The 10,960-nt window shown below is 41.3% G+C and overlaps 1 protein-coding gene across 1 annotated transcript in view; it reads left to right on the top strand.

Moving 5' to 3' along the window:
• The first annotated feature begins 2,549 nt into the window (after window positions 1-2,549).
• Window positions 2,550-10,960, top strand: part of LOC124148651 (ski oncogene-like) — a 46,107-nt gene continuing 37,696 nt past the window's right edge. The window contains exon 1 of the mRNA XM_046519878.2: window positions 2,550-3,597. Within this exon, the coding sequence (XP_046375834.1) occupies window positions 2,707-3,597 (891 nt within the window). The 5' untranslated portion in view covers window positions 2,550-2,706. The remainder of the gene's footprint in view (window positions 3,598-10,960) is intronic.

Raw genomic sequence — 10,960 nt, 5'->3', positions numbered from 1 at the left:
TCTCATTATCAGCAATAATTCAAATGGTTATCTGCATACAACGTATTCTCCTGCCTGATATTTCAATCTGTTAAATGTCAATATGAAAACTGCTATCATCGACATGCATATTTATTGTAATAAAGATGTCTATAATCGTACTGTGTTGCTGAAGAGATAGAAAGCTCGTAGTTGCCAAGCGTATTATGATTCAAGCTTGACAGTTATGAAATTCAGACTCGTTTAGATATAAATCAGTATTATCATAATTGTGCTCCCGATAATTGACACCGTAAAACCCCAATGTAAACGTTGCATCAGATCATAGATGTAATTCTTCTGCATCGATTTTAAGGACAAGTTTTTGGTTCAATTTTCTCTTAAGATCCAACCACGACATGAAGAACCGGGTTAGATTGGGTCTTCAGCAACCCATGCTTGAGGCGACTATGCTTGTAAGAATCACTAACGTGATCGGTTGGTCAGGCTCGCTGACTTGGTTGGTGCTTGTCCACTTATCCCAGTTGTGTTGATAGATACTCCTGATGTCAGTCACTGGATTGTCTAGTCCAGACTCGATAATTTACATACCACCGTCATATAGCTGGAATAAGTGCGGCGTTAAACAACAAACAAACATGAAGACCCGGGTTAGAATTGGTCTTCAGCAACCCATGCTTGTTGTAAGAGGCGACAAAAGGGAGTGGTTGATTCATGTCAGCGTATCCCAATTGCGTAGATCGATGCTCATGATGTCAGTCACTGGATTATCTTATCATATAGCTGGAATATTGATGAACCTGTTTTCAGATAGGTTTCCCATCCATAGTGGGCAAGACGATACGTCGCAAGTCAGACGTACGTCGCCCTCGTCTTTTATTGGTACGGGGGTTAAAGCGTTCGCTCCTCACGTCGAAGACCCGGGTTCGATTCCCCGGGGGAGGGGGGATTTGTGGGCAGGAGGAAACACCAATGGTCAGCGTAACAGACATTTGACAGCTCAGCGTTACATGGGGGACATTCTTGGTTCGATTGACCTACCATTTCTCCAACAGCTGCCACGTGGTATTCTTTATGCATCTCTAATCGTAATCCTCTATCTCCATAATGCTTTAAATGTATTTACAAACTAACGTATAATAAAGATGACTGAGCTGATTTTAATGCAAAAGCATGCAGATACCAATAACGGCATTTAACTGGTTTGAACCGGTTACACGACGCCTCGTGCTGAAAGACGAAGCATGCCCGTGTCGCACTTGCACGTGCAACTCGGACTGGCCTCAAAACGGGTAGCTTCGGAATTTAGGTCACCTCTAACACCTTCAATCACTCCAGCGAAATAAACAAAACAAAATCCAAGCAGTTTATCAGATCAATTTCGTAAATAGTTTGATTTATACCGACTATCCTTTGAAAATAATCGTTAACCGATTTAATTAATTTTTTTTCAATTATTTCGATAGGATTCTTGTTTTCCTTTTGTAAATCGTTGCTTGTCGTTTACCATCGGTATTAATCTGTACTCGTGTATTTCTTTTGAGACTGTGAGAACGCGATCGATTTTGATTGACAACGCGTTAAAAAAATAATCCCACCGAAAAAAAACGACATGCCCCATGCAAACCAGATTCGTTATCACGCGCGGCCTTTAGAGTGGAAAAACAGCCTTATCGTAAAGTGTGGGTTTTAACAAGATCGTCATTAGAGTGAGATTAGAAAATACTACCCTCATCAAATTTTCATCACTCCCCTACCGCTACAGCAAAAACAAGCCAGCTTTATCATTACATGAGGAGAGAAGTTTTCTGTACTCGCGGTCTTGAACACAGCGACGAAAATCCCTTCGTTGCTCGGCGAAAGCTTGAGAAGCGGAGAAGCCTTATCGTCCAGCTCGAATATGGAGAACGCTTCGTTTGTCAATATAGAAAGCCGGCGTTTCCCCTGACCGGCCCGCTGCAGACTCGCCAAGGACGATCGGTCAGTCTGGCAGCCAGCCGTCCGCCTTGCCTGACGTTCGCTTACGCGAGCAGACCATTGCTAGACAAGTCCGCCCGCTATTTATGGCGGCAATCGCCTCGCGCTTGAGGTCACGAATAATCCATAGCACTACAGACGGCTCGACCTCGCTTGTGACGTCACTAGCCAGACACCTTTGATTGTACAGGCTTTGCGTTGTCCCTGTACGACACAGAACGCCGGTTCGTTTAGAATACGAATAAGTACGCCTGTATTCACGAATCGAAATACCTGTAGACTCGAATTTCTAATATGCAAGTCCTTTCAGCCTGTAGCAAGAGTGATGCACACTCCATTATAAAAAAACACACTACCTTCTGCTTGAAATAATATGCTGGTGTGTGCGGAGGGAGGTGATCACACTCGCCTCACCGGAGTCGTTTATTTGCAGAAAGCAATGTGCACAGGGATTTTTTTCCGCAATGGCATGGTTTACTCTTCATTATAACGACACACTACTTTTTATATCAGCGGTAGAGCATGATCCCACTGGCTGAGACCGAGGTTGTTTACGTGCTTGGCAAGTTGAAAAAACTAGGTCACTTAACGTAGGGGGCGCAGCGGCTGATAGCAAAGCCAAATATTTCACTGGGCTCTCTCGGTAGTTGTGTGAGCATATAGGATCGCGGCCAGTACTACACATGCTGCGGCTAACAGAACTGACGACACAAGAGGATTTCAACCCATATTTCAAAGCTGTGGGTTTGGATGGAACACCAGGCGTTGCACCAGTCGGTGACTCCTCACTTACAGAGGGTCCTGAAACGATTTCAAAACGCCTCTGTTCGTAGTTTAAGCGGACCTAACGGTTTTCCGATTGTGAATGATTTCTCCAAGATGAGTGTTGCGGACTACAGGAAAGTGGTGGCGAGTGTCAAAAAGTGCACCCCGACTGAGAAGGGTATGGATTATGATCCGTTCCTAGCACCGCCACCGTTTCCGATCCAACAGATGCCTGTGTTCAGCCCCGTAGATTCATCGAGGAGCGAGAGAGGGGATACTATTCTCGAAGGGGAGACGATTTCATGTTTTTTAGTTGGGGGCGAAAAGAGGTTATGCCTTCCCCAGATCCTCAACACAGTGTTGCGAGATTTTACCTTACAGCAAATTAACGCAGTATGCGACGATTTACACATTTTCTGTTCGCGATGCAGTCCGGAGCAATTGGACACACTCAAAGTTACAGGGATCTTACCACTGAGCGCTCCTAGCTGTGGTCTTATTACTAAAACCGATGCGGAACGACTGACGAATGCTTTGCTTCATCGAAACCCTGAAAAATATCTCGAGCCACCATCCCCAAACAGCTTCAAGGTATATCACGAATGTTTTGGCAAATGTAAGGGCATTTTTCACCCCGAACTTTACACAAGCCCGGATGCCAAATGTATTCAGTGCATGGATTGTCACGGGTTGTTCTGTCCTCCCAAATTCGTGTGTCACTCGCACAAAGCTCTGGAAAACAGAACATGTCACTGGGGCTTCGATTCAACTAACTGGCGGTCATATTTGCTTTTAACTAAAGATCAAGACTGCAGGGAAGAACTTCGTCTCATGAAAGCCCGTTTTGACCCTGGAAATAAGTACAAACGTAAACAGGTAAGTGATGACGCAACTTGCTGCTTACCGGGACATTCTGTCATACTGTATTTTACGTCAGCCTTCCACACCTGAATGTTGTAGTTGCACTGTTCCGTCTGTATTTGATTTGGTGTTTGTCTTTCTTAACTGCTGAAACTGCAGTTCATTTCTGAGCAGTGTGCTATTCTCGAAATATGCCTGTCACGTTTTAATCTGTCACGTCGTGAGATATTTTGCCGCTAATGTTGTGTTTCTGTGTTTACGCTATTATGCTGTGTGGTCACATCTGTGCCTCGCTCGTAGTGTGATGAAATAGCCCAAAGCACGTTGTTTACTTGTTACTCATTTCGCAATTGGGTTTGTTCTGTGGTGTTTTAATATTGTATTGTTCGCACATTGACCAGCTGTGTCGATCGGACGCACGCAGTGACTTGTCATTGTCAATAAATATGCCTCCATCCCGAAAATACAGCCGAATTTTCCCGTCTTAGACCAAACACTCACACGACAGCAGACTGTTTTATTCGTCGTAAGGTTGACCTATTTAGATATTCATGTAAATGCACGGTGATTGTAACGCTTGGTTGGCGATAGACCGTAATCAGTGAAGCGAAAACCTTACGAGCCGCGGGTTATACTATAACTTGTTTTTATCAGTGAAAAAGAACATACGCAGACAAAGTTCTCATTTCTATTTTCAAAATTACGACAGGGCGTAGACTGTCAACGTCAAGCATTTAGACAGAAGTTTAATATGAAACGTGTTGTATTGCCATACTATGTTCAGGTTTCAGTTGTTAACATTATCAACTTTGTATAACCCCGATATTACAATGTACTTTTATTCACAAATGACAGGGGACACGAAAACGCCATTGGTTTAGATTATTTCCATGTTTTACATATTGTGAATTAATAATTTATACCATACTTTATTGTTGGATAAAAAAAATGCGACTATAACTAAACTATTGTATATCTATCGAAAAAACCCATCTACAAATGAGGACACATAGTGAAAAAGTAACATTTAATTTCATTCTTTCGGAATATAGGTACTGTGGGGAGGTTATTGATATGATTTCTTCACGTGTTTTACTAGTTTTAGGATGTTAATTACCCCTGACATAATCACGTCAACCCTATTCATGAATGTCAGCATTATCGAATGCAATGTTATTGCTCTTTTATTACACGGTAGCGCTCGGACGGTGTTTGAACCGAATGACACAATTACAGTTGCTTGCGTAATATTTCATTGACTAAATCCCAGACCTCGTGTAAACACGGAGGGTTCATTTTGTCCTCGGGTGGGTGGAATGCATTGATAATGAAAATCAATTATTCATGGTATTATCGGATTATTTGTGAAACCAAACCAATCTTATGATCGCCAAACAAAGGATAATTGAAATAACAGACCGTCAAAACGCTTTGAATTGAAAACAAGTCGGAAAAGCTAACATGGGACACCCCGTCGTCAAAAATGAATTCGTCCGGTTAATGCTTCCAGATACAAAATTACGTAATTCGATCCCTCCTAGCTGTTTGTCGACTCCGCATGCAATCCACGAACAATATCTGTAATCCGCCGTTCAGTTTGCATGACAAGAGCCCCTTGTGTTATTTGCAAAGGTTTGAAGGACACGAGTGCACATGGCGTTTGTCGAGACGTGCGATGGACTGGCGTGATACTTCAAAGAGATCCATTTCTTCCGTCCATTTCGCTCGGGGCTTGGAATATGTAAAATAGCGCAAGGGAAATTGAGATAGGGTGTGTGCATGGGAATTAAGGGGAGGAGTTTGGCACAATGTCGCCGTTTGTTTGCGTAACATTTTGAAAGAATAACTTGATATTTTGTGGGCAGGAAGTTTAGGAAAGATTGAAGGAAGCTGGTTTGAAGTGGATTGTTAGATGTCTATACGAAAAAAAAAATGATAACATTCTGGAAGTTGTTTTTTAACATGTTTGGGAATAATGTGATAATTTAATGGAACCAATTTGTTCTTATTCAGACCTGTCACTGTGTGAGAAAATATGTATTTTTCTTCTGTTTTTTTAATGTTTATTCTTCTTATAGCTTAGTGTAGGGATTTTGTGGAAAAATTTATAAGAAGAATATATATCTAAAACTGAGGGAAAAGATTGGCTGTGGTTTGAGGTTCAGTGGGATAAGGAAATGTAGAGCATTTCATCAAAACCAGGTGACAGAAGGAAATCACTCGACTACTATCGTGGTGACTACCTATGTGATCCAGTAGTAGAGTGTCCACCAGGAGAGTGGAAGGTCAGGGGTTTGATCCCCGCCTCCGTCATGCTAAAAGAAGAGATTTTTTGTTTGTTACCCTGCCTGGTACTTGGCGTAAAGGGCCTAAAAACAAGGACTCGTCGGCTCGGAGTCAGTATACTGTGTCTGAGTGGGGTATTCATGTTAAACTGTGGCATGGTATCTCAGTGAGGTAGCACTATAAAATCGGCATTAGTCTGGACTGGTACAAGCAGCCACACACACATGTGCATGCACATCGCTATAAAAGTACAATAATCTTAACATGAATACCCCACTCAGACACAGTATGCTGACTCCGAGCCGACCAGCCCCTTAATGACTAGCACCAGGCAGGGTAACAACAAGTGCCATCTTTTAACGTCTTTTGGTATGACGCGGCCGAAGATGGAACCCCAGACCTTCCGCTCTACCTCTAGACCACGGAGGCGGTCAGACTGGTAGAGAATTTGCCCTGCATCCGTTTACCTTGAGGTGACTAAAGTGGGGATGAAATTGTGACTTGCCTGTTTGTCATTGTGCCCCAGATACAGGAATCTGTGCTCATGCTAACAACCTTTGATTTGTCCCAACCAAACTTGATTAGGTTAAGGTTCCTCCGATACTACGTTATTCATATTGCTGACAGATGTAAAAATAGTAAAACAACATGCTTTTACTAGTACAAAGACAAGATTGACGTGAGCATTACAAATCCAAGTGAATTTATGATGAGAGATGCTAATTTGTCCAACGAAATCACCCCAATGAAGTAGGAATTGATGGACTTAACATAATACACTCATTTGTTTGCCTCAGGATATTGTTGTCTCCAAATATTTGCTCTGAACGTCATTTTGTGTCCATATTGGTGTCTCAGTGTTTCGTCAATCTTGATGAATCATCAATTTTTCATCCTGAGCTTGCAATTATAAGATTGTGACCATTGGTGGCCAATCCTAACAATAGGGGCTTGGACTTCCGTCACCTAATGCTACAGACCACCTATTGACATGTAGAGTAGGGTCTCAACCAAAGACAGATTAAGCGCATAATGAAATCCGCCAGAAGGGTTAATTATCCGCGATTCTTGGCCACTTCAATCCTGATGGCGAACTTGGCCCCACCTAAAGGGATTTTGGTGTCGTTCAGACTCACCAATTGCAATTTTTTTGTCTCGACACCCTGTCAGGAATTAGGCCCCCCTGCGTAATTGGCCCGAGTCAGGTATGTTTAATGTCAAGGCATATTGACAATTGCCTTAGGATGAAGAAAGCTATACTCCAAAAACCTTAACTGGTTATAGAAATGTGTTTTTCTGTATTTATCTTGACCTGAAAATAATTTTATACAAGTTTGGTTTAATGCTAATCTTCATAATTGTTTTTTTGTTTGTATAACTGTTGCAAATGGAAACTGTTTGGAATTTATTCATGTCTTGAATACACAGATGTTTTGTTTACGGATAATTTAACTGTTCAGAAGCACAGCCTCGTACAAATGTCTGTGTGGTAAGTTCCTTGATATGGAAATCAATGATTGTGGAGGAGAAAGTTGTGTTGCTGACTAGGAATCACTGTCAGTGTTGAATTATGTGTATAAAGTTAGAAAAGACAAATATGGTTGTGTTATTTATGAAATAAACGATGAATGGAAGTTGTTTATTGTATAGTAAGACACTGCAGGGATGCACTCCCTCCAGTGTTTTGTTGTACAATAATTTCGTATATTTCTTATGCGATATCAACAATATGTACATCATCTTTAAGGATGTTGACAAAATGTACAAGCTTTAAAAATAATTACCCGTATTTAATTAAATGACTTCCTGAATAGAATCCGATCCCGGCAGTGTCGGTTAAGTCCATTTTATTAACAGGTAGGTGAAGCTTGGTATATCCCAGATATTCAAAGAAATGTTTTCATAGACTAAATGTTAGTTTAATAATTTAACTGGTAGATCTTTGAAATTGGGATTGCTGAACAGTTATCAGAACCTGATTTTTTAAATAGCATTTTAACCAGTCATTGTAACCACTGATCTTTCTTAACATGCTTAAATGACCTATCAGAAATGATAGATGTGGGCTGAATGGGGTTTTGTTTGTTGTGTCTACCCCGATGTCATGTTCTGCTGGAGATGATGTCATGTTCTGCTGGAGATGATGTCATGTTCTGCTGGAGATGATGTCATGTTCTGCTGGAGATGATGTCATGTTCTGCTGGAGATGCGAGACGGAGTTGGAAGACGGTCAGCAATATGGCATATTGACAAATGAAGGAGTCAGCACTGAATTTTTAATGTTGGACAAGAAGAGTCGGTTGAGGGAGTAAAAGATCAATTTCTCATTTATTGATGATAAGTAGAAAATGAATAGAAGAAGAATGATATTTATTGTACATAAACACAGACGGGGCAGGGTACAAAACATGAACATGACCAATCAAAACATTGACATATATGAAGACTCTATATGAATAGGATGCAAGTTACTTGTCATAAAAAAATGAGCACTCTTTTGTCCATTAATCTTGAAAAAGTTCTTTACATTCTTTGAGTATCATTTTGTTAACCAGGTTTGGAATTCAAGTTCGTAACATACGCGCCAGGTAAAAAAAGGCAAAACCATTTCAGAATTTGAATAGGCCTTTAATCCTTAAAAGTAGATTGTTTGTCAAAGGGAAAAAAAAGCTCACTTCAGAAAATCATGTGATGTCACTGCGTCAGCTGATCTCGCTGATAAGATAAATTCCGGAGCCATCTGGTTATTAACACCATGTCATAATAATAATCTTCCCACTCAACTGGGCCATGATGATAGATGTGGTGGTTTTGGAGACGTGTCTATCACTCAATCCTGATCAGCTGTAGGCATAGGTGATAGACAATCACACCACTCCCTCATATGATAGAAAACATTGTTACACGCCATTAGTTTGTGTGATAATGGACACCTAGATTTGGGTCTGGCTAGACAGCTGATTGAAATTGATATTTACACTGTCTAGGCCAAAAGGTGAAACCAACATCACCTTTGATTATGTGGAAATCAATACAGATTTTCACGTGTTTGTCATTGCAGTGTAGGACTATTTATGTCTACTCTGGATGACCAGCTAATAATGTCCTTGCCATCTTAAATAGAAACAACGTGAAGGTGTGTAGTGTAACAAGACAGACCACAGAGCTGTTTGTAAGGGGAGTATGAGTAATCAAGGGTGAAATGGGGTTTAACGTCGCTTCCAAGATTATTGCACTTATATAGCGACGTGCATGTACGTGTGTGTGTTTGTGTGACTGCTTGTACTAGTCCGTACTGATGCCGATTTATAGTGCTAGCTCACTGAGATACCATGCCGCAGTTTAACATGAATACCCCACTCAGACACAGTATACTGACTCCGAGCCGACCAGTCCTTGTTTTAGCCCCTTAATGCCGAGCGCCAGACAGGGTAACAACAAGTAACATCTTTTAACATCTTTTGGTATGACGCGGCCTGGGATCGAACCCTGAACCTTCCGCTCTCTGGGCGGACGCTCTACCACCAATGAGTTTCATGATAACATGACTCCATGTTTCATTGATGATGATGATGATGATGATGATGATGTTGAATAAACTGGTAAAAAGTCTGGTAGAAACCTGACCGAAAATAATGTTTTCCAATGACCTAACCCCCAAGTCATACTACTAAAGGATTTAGATAAATAATTTTTAAATCACTGGAATGAGATAAAGTAATGATTATCATGTAAAACATTATCTCAAGAAATGCTAGTGTGTGTAGGAAGAGGCGGCAGATGCACAGAAACAGGGGGAACGTTATCACCTGGCCAGAGGAAAGAGTCAAATACTAGACTTTCCAAATCTCATGGACAATTGAAAGGTAACGTCCGCCATGGTATTGCAGCAATAAAGGTGCAATAAAGTCATTGATAAGGGAACTATGTATCTGTAATCTTTAGATTTAAAACTTTAATTGTCCGCTGACACCACTTGGACACAAGCCAAGATGATTGTATAGTTCTTACGTTTATCACTGTACAATTTGATGAGAACATCAGGTGATTAGTCTCCCTGACTAAGTTGACTGCGTACCCGATGTGGTGGAATATGTCGTGGATGAATGTATTTAAATCATTTGGCCAGTTTTTAAACCCCTGAACACATTTCTGATCAGCATGATCAGAGGACAGGGTGTCAAACTTGGTAACACCGTCAGGGAACACAAGGATATATGATCTGACAGGGACCAACCCGTGCCTTGTGTGCAGATTTAGAAATCATGAACCACTGTGCTTAATCTGTCAATGGGATTCATTATAAGAATGCATCGTAAAGATATAGGTTAGAATTGGTCTTCAGCAACCCATGCTTGTCACATGAGGCAACAATGCTTTTCGTAAGAGGTGACAAATAGGATCAGGTGGTCAGGCTCGCTGACTTGGTTGATGCATGTCATTGTATCCCAATAGCATAGATTGATGCTCATGATGTCAATAACTGGATTATCTGGTCCACACTTGATTATTTATAGACTGCTGGAATGTTTCTGAATTTGGTGTTAAACAACAAACATAAGAATTTGAATGTGAATTGTGAAATAATTATGTTGTGAAGTCCTTCATGATTAACATACTGATCTACAGATGTAGGACAAGTCTTATATGAGTTCCCCACATAAAGACATTCAGACGACATGCACAAAAACATTCTTGTACCCAGACCCAAAGAAAATAACACATGCTCGGCATGTTTGCATAGGCCATCTAAGTGCGACCGACCCCAGGAGTGACCTTGTCTGAAGGTCAAGCTTGACCGCTTGACCATTGATGAAGTCCCTCCAGCGATAATCTTCCTTATGAGACTTGAGCATGGTCACACGAAAGCCTGCTTTCAGGGCCGATTTTCTGCTTACTATGGCAGGGGAGTGTTTTCGAGGGACACTGTTTGGTTTACTGTGTCAGTCTGCTGGGGATAGGTTTGACCTAGAATATGGACATGGAGAGATACACTCGGGGACTGCATGACTGCTTCACATGGACAAGCTGGTCCTGAGCATGCTGAGTGAGGACGTGCTTCAAGATAACAATGGGTGCTGAGTGAGGACGT

Source organism: Haliotis rufescens, unplaced genomic scaffold (assembly GCF_023055435.1).
Source record: "Haliotis rufescens isolate VD_foot unplaced genomic scaffold, xgHalRufe1.0.p SCAF_13, whole genome shotgun sequence".
Lineage (NCBI taxonomy): Eukaryota > Metazoa > Mollusca > Gastropoda > Lepetellida > Haliotidae > Haliotis > Haliotis rufescens.
This window is presented reverse-complemented; position numbering and strand designations above follow the sequence as displayed.